Below are 12,579 nucleotides of genomic sequence, written 5' to 3'. Positions count from 1 at the left end.
GGTGTCATCCTTGTAAGAATGTTAAGACAGGGCCATTGTGCAGTGCTGTGCTTGTAAACCCTATGGCATGTGCAAATCTAAAAAGCCACAAGCTTTTGTATTCATTATTGGGTTTTTTTGGGGGGTTCTTTTGCACAAGCAGATGCAACCAAAATCATTTATGCTGTCAGGCTTTGATTCCCTTCTTTCTGATTCTCTTTCAGTGGGCTTGATGAGTCGGTCCTGGAGGAGTGTCTGCAGTATTTGGAGAAGCAGCTGGAGAGCAGCCAGGCACGCAAAGCCATGGAGCAGTTTTTCTCTGACAGGTAGCTCTGAGACCAAGACGCCATTTTATTACGAGCTTGGTCAGCCACAGTGTATGTGGAACAAGCGCAAGTGCATCTTATTAAACTCGGTGAAACCAGGACTGGATCAAGCTGCTGTGCAGTGGGAGCCTTATTGCCATTTCTGATTTAGGATTCCCAGAAAAGGGTGAATATAGCTGAGCCCACAGTTTAATCTGTCGCACCTTTTTTTCGCACATGCAATTGTGGTGACACTTGGTGAGGACATTCCTTGGAGCACATTCTTCAGGTCATGTGAGCAGGTCCATGAGTTCTGTTTTCTGATTGGATTGTTTTTGTTTTTTTCTCAGTGGGGAGCTCGTCCAGATCATGATGGCCACAGCCAATGAGAATCTCTCTGCCAAATTTTGCAACAGAGTCCTGAAATTCTTCACCAAACTGTTTCAGCTTAGTAAGTACATTTCAGTTCAATTTTGAGATCCTGTCAGCTGTTTATTCCTTTTTCATATAGAGGTTCCCTCTTCTGTACAAAGGCCACAGCACAATTAAGACTGCAAAAAATTATGTTCCAATAGTATTTTTTTTTATTGTTTAAATTGTCTCAATCCTCAAATTCTAGGTGATGCAAAACTAATGTCCATAGCTGTACTGTGACAAAATGGGATTTTAGCTCACTAGCCCCCCCTTGTCTCTCTCAGCTGAGAAGAGTCCCAACCCCAGCCTTCTGCATCTGTGCGGCTCTCTGGCTCAACTGGCCTGTGTCGAGCCCAGCCGTCTTCAGGCCTGGCTGACCAGGATGACCGCTTCCCCTCCCAAGGACTCGGACCAACTGGACACTGTGCAGGAGAACCGGCAGCTGCTGCAGACGCTGACCACTTACATCGTCCGCGAGAACAGCCAGGTGGGGGAGGGCGTCTGCACCGTGCTGCTCAACACGCTCATCCCCATGGCGACCGAGACGCTGTCCAATGGAGACGGGGCTGGCTTTCCTGAGCTGATGGTCGTCATGGCGACGCTGGCCGGTGCCGGGCAGGGGGCTGGGCATCTGCAGCTGCACCGCGCGACGATGGACTGGCTGGCAAAGTGGTAAGTGAAGTAGAGCCCGAGGCAAGTTGAGTGCAGGCTCCTCACTATAGAATAAATGTATTCTATTGCCCAGTTTTCCCACAGTGGAGAATCTCGCCCGTTCTGATGCTTTGATGGCCTCTAAAAGTTTGCATATGCCTTATTGACTGAAAAATCCAGTATACATTAGTTCACTTGAGAAATAATATTTTTTCCATTCCTTCCAGTAAAAAATACCTCACTCAGAAGAATGTGGTTGAGAAAGTGAGTGCCAATGTAACTCAAGGCAAGGTGAGCGAAAAATCCAAGATAACAGCTTGATTTGTTTTTTAATGCCTTAAGACCATATATTAAATGTTTTGAACACATGACGACTTGAGTGTTTAAGACACAAAATAATATTTGGGTATATACAAAATAGCATTTGGGTTAATTTATCTCAGTTGGGCATACCACTAATTTGAAACTTTGCATAAATCATTCACGAGTGTTTGGCAAAAAGGTTTCGTGAACATTCCAGTTCCTCTTTCCCTTTTCAGCATGCCAGCATGCTGGAGTGCACCTGCCACCTCATCTCCTACCTGGCTGACGTGATGAACGCCCTCCGACAGAGCGTTGGCCAGGGCTCCTCTCACCTGTTGGTTGATGGGGAGGAGAGAGCCATTGAGGTGGATTCTGATTGGGTGGAGGACCTGGCAGTCGAAGAGGAGGACTCCCAAGCTGAGGATTCGGTAGGTGCTTCCCTGCATCATCTAGTCACTGCAGTCTCTCTGAGATTATCAAAGTCTGTGGGCTGCACTGTGCATATTTGGGGATGGAAATAAGACCTATTGCATAGCAGTTTAACCAGGTTTTACTACGAGCTTGGTTAGCCCCAGTGTATCGTTAACAAGCAGGTGTGTCTTATTAAATTCATAATAAAACCAGGAATGGATCAAACTGCTATACAATGGGAGTCTAATTTCCATCCCTGATATTTAATTGTGATTAAACTTTTGTTATCTTCTTTTGGTGTGTGGCATCATAGTTCTGACCTCTGATTGTGTGGGTGAAATCCATTTTGTCCAAGTTTTGAAAAGCATTTGTTACGAGATGCAACTGACAACAAACCCGGTTTAGTTTTTTCTTTGCCGGTTGAAATCCTTAAATAGGTAAAAGTTCATTAATTGTAAGTGAACTTACATCAAGTGTGTCATTTCCTGTCCCTTTGAATTTCCTAGGATGAAGACTCGCTGTGTAATAAACTGTGCACCTTCACAATCACCCAGAAAGAGTTCATGAACCAGCACTGGTAAGAGGAGCATATTTAAGTCCATGCCAGTATTTAGTAATACTAACCCATCCATTTTAAGGTGTGCTTTTTCTATGAATGCCTCTCCCCACCCTGTTCTATAACTTCAGCGCTGTTTCTGCAGGTACCACTGCCACACATGTAAGATGGTGGATGGGGTGGGAGTTTGCACTGTGTGCGCCAAGGTCTGCCACAAAGACCATGAAATCTCCTACGCTAAGTACGGCTCTTTCTTTTGTGACTGTGGGGCAAAGGAAGATGGAAGCTGTCAGGTGAGTGGAGATTGTTAGAACGAGATTGCCTGTAACTGTAACGCTTCATTCAGCACAGCAGACCGTCTCGTATTGCTCATGCTAAACCACGCGCCCCGTTTTCTCGTGCGCTTTCCCAGGCGCTGGTGAAGCGGAGCCCCAGCAGTGGAATGAGCTCCACCATTAAGGAGACGTCGGCTTTCCAGAGCGAGCCTCGCATGCTCGAGAGCGCCATTCGCCACCAAAACTCCTCGTCTACAGACAAGTCCAAGGTCACCATCTGTGACGGGAAGGGAGGGGACGACGAGAAACTCAAGAAGAGCAGCCTCTGCAAGAACATCGAGGGCTGCAGGGAGGAGCTCCAGGGACAAGTGGTTAGAGCTGCTTTATTACATCATGACAATATTGGTGCCTACGGGCCAATCGAGACCAGAGCAGGAGGGGGCATTTCACTGACCTGTTTCTGGACTTGATTTTAGTTACACTTTGCAGTTAAGTCATTTTTCTTTTGTTTGCTCTGTGCCTTTCCTAATGTTGCATTCATGCTCTCTCTTTCTCTCTCGCTCTCTCCTCTGCCTCCCCCTAGGCTGGTTCCTTCACTGCTCCTCTGGTGCTGGAGATGCTGAACTTCCTTATGGAAGCAATCCAGACCAACTTCCAGCAGGCGTCTTCAGTGGGGAGCAGCAGCCGAGCCCAACACGCTCTGAACGAACTGCACACCACAGACAAGAACGTGGAGATGACCGACCAGCTCATGGTAGGCAGCACAGGGAGGGGAAGCTTTTTTTAACAACACTGTTGTTGTTATAGTGCTGGGGGAGGGGGGCTGTAAAACCAACCTGTGCTCAGACTTCCTCTAACCAAGTACTTGGTGCTCTGTGTTTGCAGGTCCCCACTCTGGGCTCCCAGGAAGGTGCCTTTGAGAATGTGAGGATGAACTACAGCGGGGATCAGGGGCAGACCATCCGTCAGCTGATCAGTGCCCACATGCTGCGTCGCGTCGCCATGTGTGTCCTGTCCTCTCCGCACGGGCGCCGACAGCACCTGGCCGTCAGTCACGAGAAAGGAAAGGTACCAATTAGCGGATGCTGCCGGTTTATTTTAATGTGTGGATGTTAACTAGTTCAAAGAGCAGGCATAAAATTGATCATTTCACATGTTCAAGAGACCTTATTTTCTTTCTTGTCATACTTGGCTGAGTGATGTAGGCTGTTCACTAAACACTTGTGTAGTAAGAACCAGCTTTTAAAAGAAAAGGCTTTCAGGGAGGAAAGAAAAAGCAAGTCTACAAAGAATACCAATGTGAGGGCTACATCGAAGCCTCTTGATGTTTTCGCCATGACCCAATGCTTTTTCATCAGTAATACCAGCTTATTGATTTATTTCTTTTAATTGATTTGATTTTTTTTAAATGCATCTTTTCTCAGATCACCGTGCTGCAGCTCTCAGCCTTGCTGAAGCAGGCAGACTCCAGTAAGAGGAAGCTGACCTTGACTCGTCTTGCCTCTGCCCCAGTGCCTTTCACTGTGCTCAGCCTGACTGGGAACCCGTGCAATGAGGACTACCTGGCTGTCTGTGGGCTGAAGGTAAGGGAGGAGTGAACAGCAGCTTCAGCATGTCTTTCAGTTGTACGGTGAACTTCTTTTTAATTTAATTTTTTTTTTCTCTAATGCTCAGGATTGCCATGTTCTAACATTCAGCAGTACCGGATCAGTGTCTGATCACCTCGTCCTGCACCCTCAACTGGCCACGGGCAACTTCATCATCAAGGCAATCTGGCTGCCTGGATCGCAGACTGAACTCGCCATTATAACTGCTGACTTTGTCAAGGTAAAATGTTAAAATCGTGTCTCTGTAGTGAAGAATGGGGTAGTTTAACAGCACAAGACCTGATTCTTAAATGGAAGGATTAAAAAGAAATCCGTGATGTGATGCAGGACAAACGGTAAGTGCTAGACCCTCAGGCGTGGATTACAGCTGCATGTTAAGCCGTGTTCCGTCTGTTTTTTCACCCTCTTTGCCTGATTGCTTTTCAGATTTACGACCTGTCGGTGGACGCGCTGAGCCCCATGTATTATTTCCTGCTGCCGAGCTCCAAGATCCGCGATGCCACTTTCCTGTTTAGTGAGGAGGGGAAGAACATCATTGTGATCATGTCCTCTGCCGGCTACATTTACACCCAGGCGATGGAAGAGTCCAGCAGCGCGCAGCACGGCCCCTTCTATGTGACCAATGTGCTGGAAATCAATGACGAGGACCTCAAGGTACTTCCAGCTCCACTTCCCTTGTAGATTATTATTACTATTATTTTTATTCGCCTCATTGGGCAAACCTAGCCATACAGCCTTGGATTCAGATTCCCATACTTCAGAAGCTAAGGCAGGCATGCTCGGTGTTAAGCTACAATTGAATAAGAGACTTCCATGTAATAGAGCCCCTTACACTGTGTTGGGTGGCATGATAAACGTGCACCCTAGTATTATTTATTTTAATTATTTATAGTGCGTTTTTTTACTGTTTGGCATCCTTTCTACACTGTGCTTTGCTTCCCTTTCCAGGACAGTAACGGGCAGGTTGCAGGAGGGGGCGTGTCTGTGTACTACTCCCATGTGCTGCAGAGTCTGTTCTTCAGTTACAGCCAGGGGAAGTCCTTCGCTGCCACTGTCAACAGGAGCACTTTAGAGATGCAGCGGCTCTTCACCATCACTGTTAAGAGGTAGGGGGAGAAGGGGTCTCATGTCAAACGCGTTAAATCAATTTCGGTGTCGGTTGTCCTTTTTATTGAAATATTTTGGTGATTTGGTTTTCTGCTTTTAGTTTAATTATGTTTTGGGGTATATATGTAGAGCTATGGCCAAAAGTTTTGCATCGCCCTGTAGAATTAACTCATGTTGCTTCATAAAGTTAAATGAAACCTGCTGAATAATGTTAAGTTAACATATTGAATTGCATTGTATTTATATTTATTTATTTATTTATTTATGTTTACTCGTGTCAGTCCTAAAATTTTTAGGTGATGCAAAACATTTGGCCAAAGCTGCAGTGTAACATTGTAATAACATAGTGTTCTGTCCTTTCTCGTAGCTCCAACGGGGGCAGCAAAACTTCCCCAGCCCTATGCCAGTGGTCCGAGGTGATGAACCACCCTGGCCTGGTGTGCTGCGTCCAGCAGACTACAGGAATCCCACTGGTGATCATGGTGAAACCAGACACCTTCCTCATACAGGAGATCAAAACCCTGCCAGCCAAAGCCAAGGTGTGTTACTGCAGCCAAGCACGGTGGTTTTATAATGACCTGCTCCTTCTTTAATAGAAGTATTGCTGTGCGAATGAAAGGGGGGTGTGCAATTGTAAACTCTGTCTCCTCCTATGTTCCAGATTCAGGATATGGTAGCGATTCGTCACACTGCCAGCAACGACCAGCAGAGGACCACCATGATCCTGCTGTGTGAGGATGGCAGTCTGAGAATCTACATGGCCAATGTGGAGAACACTTCCTATTGGCTCCAGCCTTCCCTGCAGCCCAGCAGTGCCATCAGCATCATGAAGCCAGTCCGCAAGCGCAAGGCAGCTGCCACCAGTAAGAGCACCCCTACTGATCGACAGGAATATCATTCGATAGCCCCACACACTGATCCCTTCCTGTTAATCCACAGCTACACAAACGCTGATACTGTTATACCAGATCTTTCACTTTACCAGAAATTTTCAGCTGCTGTGTCACAGTTTTAATGAAAAAAGGCTAAAGTCTAGATCGATCTGAACAGACCCCTCCCTTGACTGCATTGCATTTTATAGCTGTCAAAATCAGTAACCCTTGTTTTATTTCAGCGACCCGTACTTCCAGCCTCATGACTTTCCCCGTCGACTTCTTTGAGCACAATCAGCAGCTGACAGATGTGGAGTTTGGGGGCAATGACTTGCTGCAGGTTTACAATGGCCAGCAGATCAAACACAGACTCAACTCCACTGGGATGTACGTAGCCAACACCAAGGTAGGTGGCCGCTGTCCTCCACTATACCTCCTGTTGCTGTTCTGTCTCATTCATTACCGTGTGCTGTTTGACACCCTTTCCTCTCTGCTCTCCCTAGCCGGGTGGGTTTGCAGTTGAGGTTGTAAACAATAACAGCTCCATGGTGATGACGGGCATGCGTGTCCAGGTGGGCACCCAGGCCATTGAGAGAGCCCCCTCCTACATTGAGATCTTTGGACGCACCATGCAGATGAGCCTGACCCGCTCCCGCTGGTTCGACTTTCCCTTCATCCGGGAGGAGGCCCTGCAGGCAGACAAGAAGCTTACCGTCTTCCGTGAGTCTACACTTTTCCGGCTAAATCGCAGTTAGGGAATAATACAGTGCTAGGACCAGAGGCCTTTGCTGTGATTTCCAGGATTATAAAATGCATTTGTAGTTGCAAAAGATTTTCGGCAGTCTGTGCTGTCAGGGACAATGCAGCTTTTAATCGTTTGCGTGGCTACTTGAGAATTATTATGCCAAGCACAACGGCTGTCTAGAATAGACCTGATCTGTTAATGCCACTGTTTAGGAAGAAATGTTTTAATGAAATAAACACCTGTATTGTGTAATGGTCTTGAACAAAATTGCATGATCTGGGATGTGAATATAAATATTTTTGTCACTTTGGTGTTCTTTTTTATCTCCAGTTGGAGCATCAGTGGATCCTACAGGAATTACGATGCTGGATTCCATTAAGATTTACGGAAAGACCAAGGAGCAGTTTGGCTGGCCAGACGAGCCCCCAGAGGATTTCTCGTCGGCCTCGGTGAATAACGTCTGCAGTCCAAACCTGAGTCAGGGGAACGGCACTGGGGACAGCGACACTGCAGTGCCTGCTGCTGCCAGCGGGACAGTCCTGGAGAGGTAAGGGCAACAACATGGGAAAGGGGTTTCTGTCGGCACTGTACAAGAGCAGTACTGTTTAAATCCTCCTTAGTTATTACAAAGTTCGTCAGTCATTTCGGATAAATGCAGTGCAATATTGCTTTTGTATGTTGGTGAAAGGTTTTTTTAGTGAGATGTTAGAAAAGGTGATCTTGTTCTTACTGTTAAAATTCTGTCGTCCCCCCGTCCCCCCCCCTTAATTTCTTATGTTTTGCATGTCTGAAAAAGAGGACACATTGATCCAGTTACCTTTTAGCTGTTTCTGTTTGAATGCCAGTTAAATGTTACATGCAGTGTAGTCCTATACTAGAAGTGCCTTCTAGACAGCTCCCAGAAATATGGAGCAAATGTATATTAATGAGATGAAACTGGGATTTATAGCTAGTGTAGTTGATGTTGTGTTAAGTTTGGACAAAAGGACTGATGAGTTAGTCAATTTTGGATTGCTAATGTTTAGGAAGTGTTCTCTGACGCATAGTGCATTCTCTATATATTTCCTTCACAATGAAGTTTGTTTTGAAATGTATTGTTTATTTCCTGGCCGGTCCCTGAGTGTGTGTTCCTAATGCATGGCTGCTTTCACATCTCTCCTTGTTGCATACTCACCTCTCTCCCCTCTTGAGTTACACAAATCTTTTTTTTTTTTTTTTTTTATCTGTTCTGTTTTTCTTTTCTGTGATCTTCACACATTTTTCTATTTCTTTTTCTTTGCTCCCCCCCCCCCCCAAAAAAAAAAAAAAAGTTGTGAAACTGAGTCCTTATCGCCCTTGGACCGGTTAGTACCACTCCATTTCTCTGCTTGTGTGTAACTGTGAGAGCAAGTAAGAATAGGGGCCAGAGTTTCAAGTTAACATATCTCTTTACAGCCTTGATTCATTGATACATTGTGTAAAACCATAGCAGTGTCTTTAGTCTAACTCTGAAAGTGAAGTTGAATGTGTACATTTAAAAAAAAAAAAGTAGATGCATCTTTAAAAAAAAAAAAAATAATAATAATAATCATATGTATTTAATATTTAATAGTTTAAGCGTGTACAGTGTTTAATGGCCCCCTTGTTTAAACTAGTGAAATCAGTCAGCTGTGTGTCATTTTGAAGTTAACATTGGTTAAGGTTTGTAACTCAGTTTGCAAGCACCGTGATTGGCCTCCACTTCTGTTTTTCTCATTTCTCATCTCTCTTCACAGATTGGTTGTAAGCTCCCTCGAGGCTCTTGAAAGCTGCTTCGCTGTCGGATCGACAAACGAAAAGGCAAGTGGTGAAGAAACTCCGTCCTGTCTAACATGTTAACAAATATTTTCTGTAAAACTGTAATCCGTATTTGAATATCCAGTTTGTATTCTATTTTCCCTTCTATTTTTTTGAATTGCCTGGACTCACCAGGTGTGCCGTGTGGCATGTCATTCTCCACTGCTGCACTTTGAGTTGTTCCACTAATGAGTCTGCTGTGTTTTGGTAACATTTCGCCTTGTTTCACTGTCCAGGAGAAGAACAAAGCAGCTGCTTTGGAGATGGCCACACAGCTGCTTTCCATGCCAACCCCACCCTGTGTGCAGCAGCAAACCAAGGGCCTGCTGGCCAGCTTGCACACAAGCCGCTCTGCATACCACAATCACAAGGTACTTCGAGCACTGTGCTGTGCAGGATGGTAGTGCATTCACTCCTGCAAAAAAAAATATATATATATATATATATATATATATATATATATATATATATATATATATATATATATATATATATATATATAATATATGGCTAGTTTCACAGACCCTGATTAGCTTTAGGATTGCTTTAGCTAAATTTAACAGAGTAGTCCCGAGATTAGTGCTAGTCAGGGACTGTGAAACTAGCCGATAGTTTAGACTTTGCATGTAACTTTTTTCTCTAGTCAAAGCTTTGCACATTGCAAGCTTTGAAGCTCAATTCAGTAAAGATGCTGCAACAAAAATAGCACTGATACAAGGTAGGTAACACATCGTTTATTGAAGGGGGGTTTGGTGCAGATGAGTATGAACTCTGCTGCTGTTCTTGCAGGACCAGTCCCTGTTGAGTAATGCAGTCCAGTGTCTGAACAGCTGCAATCAGGACGGGAAAGACCTGGACCCAGAGGTGTTCCAGAGGCTGGTGATTACGGCTCGCTCCATCGCAATCATGAGACCCAGCAACCTGGTGCACTTCACTGACACAAAGCTACTACACACTGAAGCAGGTGCCTGGCTCGGGGAATCGCCATCAAATGGGTCATTTTAAAAGACCTGGAATTATTTTTGAACTATCTGTGTTTGGTTTTTCATAGCGTTTGCAAAATCAACATAAAGATATTTGTCCAAAAAAAAAGTTGTTTTTTTCATTCGCTCCCCACTGCTTGTTCTTAATCTTGTACCTGCACTGTTTCTTCAGAGGGAAGCGAGGAGACCAGAGAGAGCCAGAAGCCCCAGGAGAGTGAAGGCTGTACCTTCATCATGCAGCTGGTCAACAATTTCTGGAAGCTCCATGCTTTGAAGCCCAAGAACGCCTTCCTAGCTCCTGTTTGCTTACCGGGTGAGCAGATACACTGTCAATGCAGCGTCTTCCACCCTATAATCATTTACGCTTTGCTTACTTGCTGATCTGTTTTGAACCAGGTCTGACACACATTGAGGCCACAGTGAACGCCCTTGTGGATATTATACATGGATACTGCACCTGTGAGCTGGATTGCATCAATGCAGCATCGAAGATCTACATGCAGATGCTACTCTGCCCTGTGAGGAGGAGGTTTTTTTTCCCTTTACCTTGTTGTAAACCGTGCATGTCTATAGAACACAGAGGGCAGATTTTGACCCTAACTCTCTCTGCATCACAGGACATCTCGGTGAGCTTTGCCTGCAAGCAGGCTCTGATTCGTGTGCTGAGACCGAGGAACAAGAGGAGGCATGTGACGCTGCCTTCCCCTCCGCGCAGCAACACGCCGATGGGTAAGTGTAGCCCAGGAGGAGGAGGACAAACATTCCTGGATTCATTTGTTAAATTGTCTGTTTGAGTTTTAGGATTACAATTAACAGACTGGAGCAACAGAATCAAGCCTGATCTAACAGTAATGGGGATATATGTGCATTTGTAAAATATCAATTGCACAGATCCCTGGATATCAACTCTCAGTCAGGATACAGCTTGCTGCTGTCAGTTAGATTCTGATCGTTGCTCCGGTACACCAGAGTTTTTACATGAACCCTCCGGTCATTTGATTCCCCGTAGGAGATAAAGATGATGATGATGACGACGACGCAGATGACAAGATGCAGCCCTCAGGAATGGCGGGCAGGGAGAGCGTGCGGCAGGAGATTCAAGAACAAGGAGAGGTGGATCACGGGGACTTTGAGATGGTGGTGAGTCTGGTACGATCGTCTTTATTCTTTAAGAAGGTGTTACAATTTTAATTTATAAATTGCACTCTACAGATACGGGCAACAGTTTTGCACCATGCTATTGAATGAGCTCAAATGAAACCTTCTGCATAATGTTATGTTAACATATTGAAATACACCTGCTTAATAGTTATGTTAACATATTGAAATTTCAAACCTAACTTTGTATGTTTTCCTGTACTATTATTTTGGCTTCCGGTACACTTTTGCAATATCATTTTGTAGTTTATTTGATATGCATGATGTTAAATAAAATATCTAAATTATATACATTTTAATTGTCTCAATCATAAAATTCTAAGTGATGCAAAACTTTTGGCGATAACTGTGTGTTTTTTTTTACATTTGGAGAAATGTTATTTTTAATGGCAATCTTCGTGTCTTCCAAGCTCAATTGGCAGTTTCACACGAGAGTAACAGGCGGTTGTTATATAATCCTCTTGTGTGTCTCTGGTTTGCAGTCCGAGTCGATGGTTCTGGAGTCTGCGGAGAATGTGAACAATGGCAACCCCTCCCCTCTGGAGGCTCTGCTGGCCGGGGCCGAGGGCTTCCCTCCCATGCTGGATATCCCTCCGGACGCTGATGATGAGACCATGGTGGAACTGGCTATCGCACTCAGCCTGCAGCAAGACCAGCAAGGTGAGCTGTGCCGGAAACCAGCGAAATTTCACTTGGGCTGTTTTGCTACTGGACAGTGGTGTTTGGTTGTGTGTTTACCCTTTCTCTCTCCTTCTGTTATCCTGCAGGAAGCAGCAGCAGTGGTCTTGGCCTCCAGGGTCTGGGTCTCTCAGGACAGGCACCCAGCTCCTCCTCCCTGGATGCAGGGACACTCTCTGACACCACTGCATCAGGTAACTGGAGCTCAGCAGGGCCCCTCTAAGTGTGCTTCTCTGATGAACCCTGAGTTACTGTTGCATGTTGGCATGAGGCCGTTGCACTGGCTGGCTGAGCCGGAACAGACCAAAAAGCACAAAGTCAACTAACAGTTGAAGCAACGTCAACATGCCTTGCAATGAAGTTCACTTGCAGGTTACGAAGCCCAACCTCGTCGTTTCCAAAAATGTGACTTGCCAAGTAATTTTTCATATGTTATCACTTTTTTTTTTTTTTTAATGTTTAATTTGGCAGCGTTTTGAAGAAGCCCTGTTTTTATCCTGTAACAGCTCTTGTTATGCTTTTAGCTCCAGCCTCTGATGATGAAGGGAGCACGGCAGCCACGGATGGTTCGACCCTCAGAACGTCCCCCGCCGACCATGGGGGGAGCGTGGGCTCGGAGAGCGGGGGCAGTGTCATTGACTCCGTCGCCGGAGAGCACAGTGGTAAGACCTCTCTGTTAAATACTGCACACCGAAAACCATTGCTAGGAAGAGATACAGA

At 45.3% G+C, this 12,579-nt stretch overlaps 1 protein-coding gene across 10 annotated transcripts in view; it reads left to right on the top strand.

Moving 5' to 3' along the window:
* The window catches only part of LOC121328560 (E3 ubiquitin-protein ligase UBR4), a 50,873-nt gene that overhangs the window by 11,858 nt on the left and 26,436 nt on the right, over positions 1-12,579 (top strand). For 3 of the 10 annotated variants that reach the window (XM_041273303.1, XM_041273304.1, XM_041273301.1), the window contains exons 30-59: positions 204-305; positions 635-735; positions 983-1,370; positions 1,577-1,640; positions 1,889-2,080; positions 2,570-2,640; positions 2,765-2,912; positions 3,032-3,265; positions 3,478-3,648; positions 3,780-3,962; positions 4,319-4,477; positions 4,569-4,721; positions 4,928-5,155; positions 5,450-5,607; positions 5,976-6,147; positions 6,270-6,471; positions 6,723-6,886; positions 6,984-7,200; positions 7,556-7,772; positions 8,536-8,568; positions 8,980-9,043; positions 9,277-9,411; positions 9,830-10,004; positions 10,196-10,336; positions 10,420-10,541; positions 10,641-10,752; positions 11,033-11,172; positions 11,664-11,841; positions 11,949-12,053; positions 12,384-12,521. In XM_041273303.1, coding sequence (XP_041129237.1) covers positions 204-305; positions 635-735; positions 983-1,370; positions 1,577-1,640; positions 1,889-2,080; positions 2,570-2,640; positions 2,765-2,912; positions 3,032-3,265; positions 3,478-3,648; positions 3,780-3,962; positions 4,319-4,477; positions 4,569-4,721; positions 4,928-5,155; positions 5,450-5,607; positions 5,976-6,147; positions 6,270-6,471; positions 6,723-6,886; positions 6,984-7,200; positions 7,556-7,772; positions 8,536-8,568; positions 8,980-9,043; positions 9,277-9,411; positions 9,830-10,004; positions 10,196-10,336; positions 10,420-10,541; positions 10,641-10,752; positions 11,033-11,172; positions 11,664-11,841; positions 11,949-12,053; positions 12,384-12,521 — 4,667 coding nt within the window. The remainder of the gene's footprint in view (positions 1-203; positions 306-634; positions 736-982; positions 1,371-1,576; positions 1,641-1,888; positions 2,081-2,569; positions 2,641-2,764; positions 2,913-3,031; positions 3,266-3,477; positions 3,649-3,779; positions 3,963-4,318; positions 4,478-4,568; positions 4,722-4,927; positions 5,156-5,449; positions 5,608-5,975; positions 6,148-6,269; positions 6,472-6,722; positions 6,887-6,983; positions 7,201-7,555; positions 7,773-8,535; positions 8,569-8,979; positions 9,044-9,276; positions 9,412-9,829; positions 10,005-10,195; positions 10,337-10,419; positions 10,542-10,640; positions 10,753-11,032; positions 11,173-11,663; positions 11,842-11,948; positions 12,054-12,383; positions 12,522-12,579) is intronic. The other 7 variants (XM_041273307.1, XM_041273306.1, XM_041273311.1 and 4 more) reach the window with 5 other exon arrangements.

Source organism: Polyodon spathula, chromosome 16 (genome assembly GCF_017654505.1).
Source record: "Polyodon spathula isolate WHYD16114869_AA chromosome 16, ASM1765450v1, whole genome shotgun sequence".
NCBI lineage: Eukaryota > Metazoa > Chordata > Actinopteri > Acipenseriformes > Polyodontidae > Polyodon > Polyodon spathula.
Note: the sequence above shows the minus strand (reverse complement) of the source record. Positions and strands in the feature narration are given on the sequence as shown.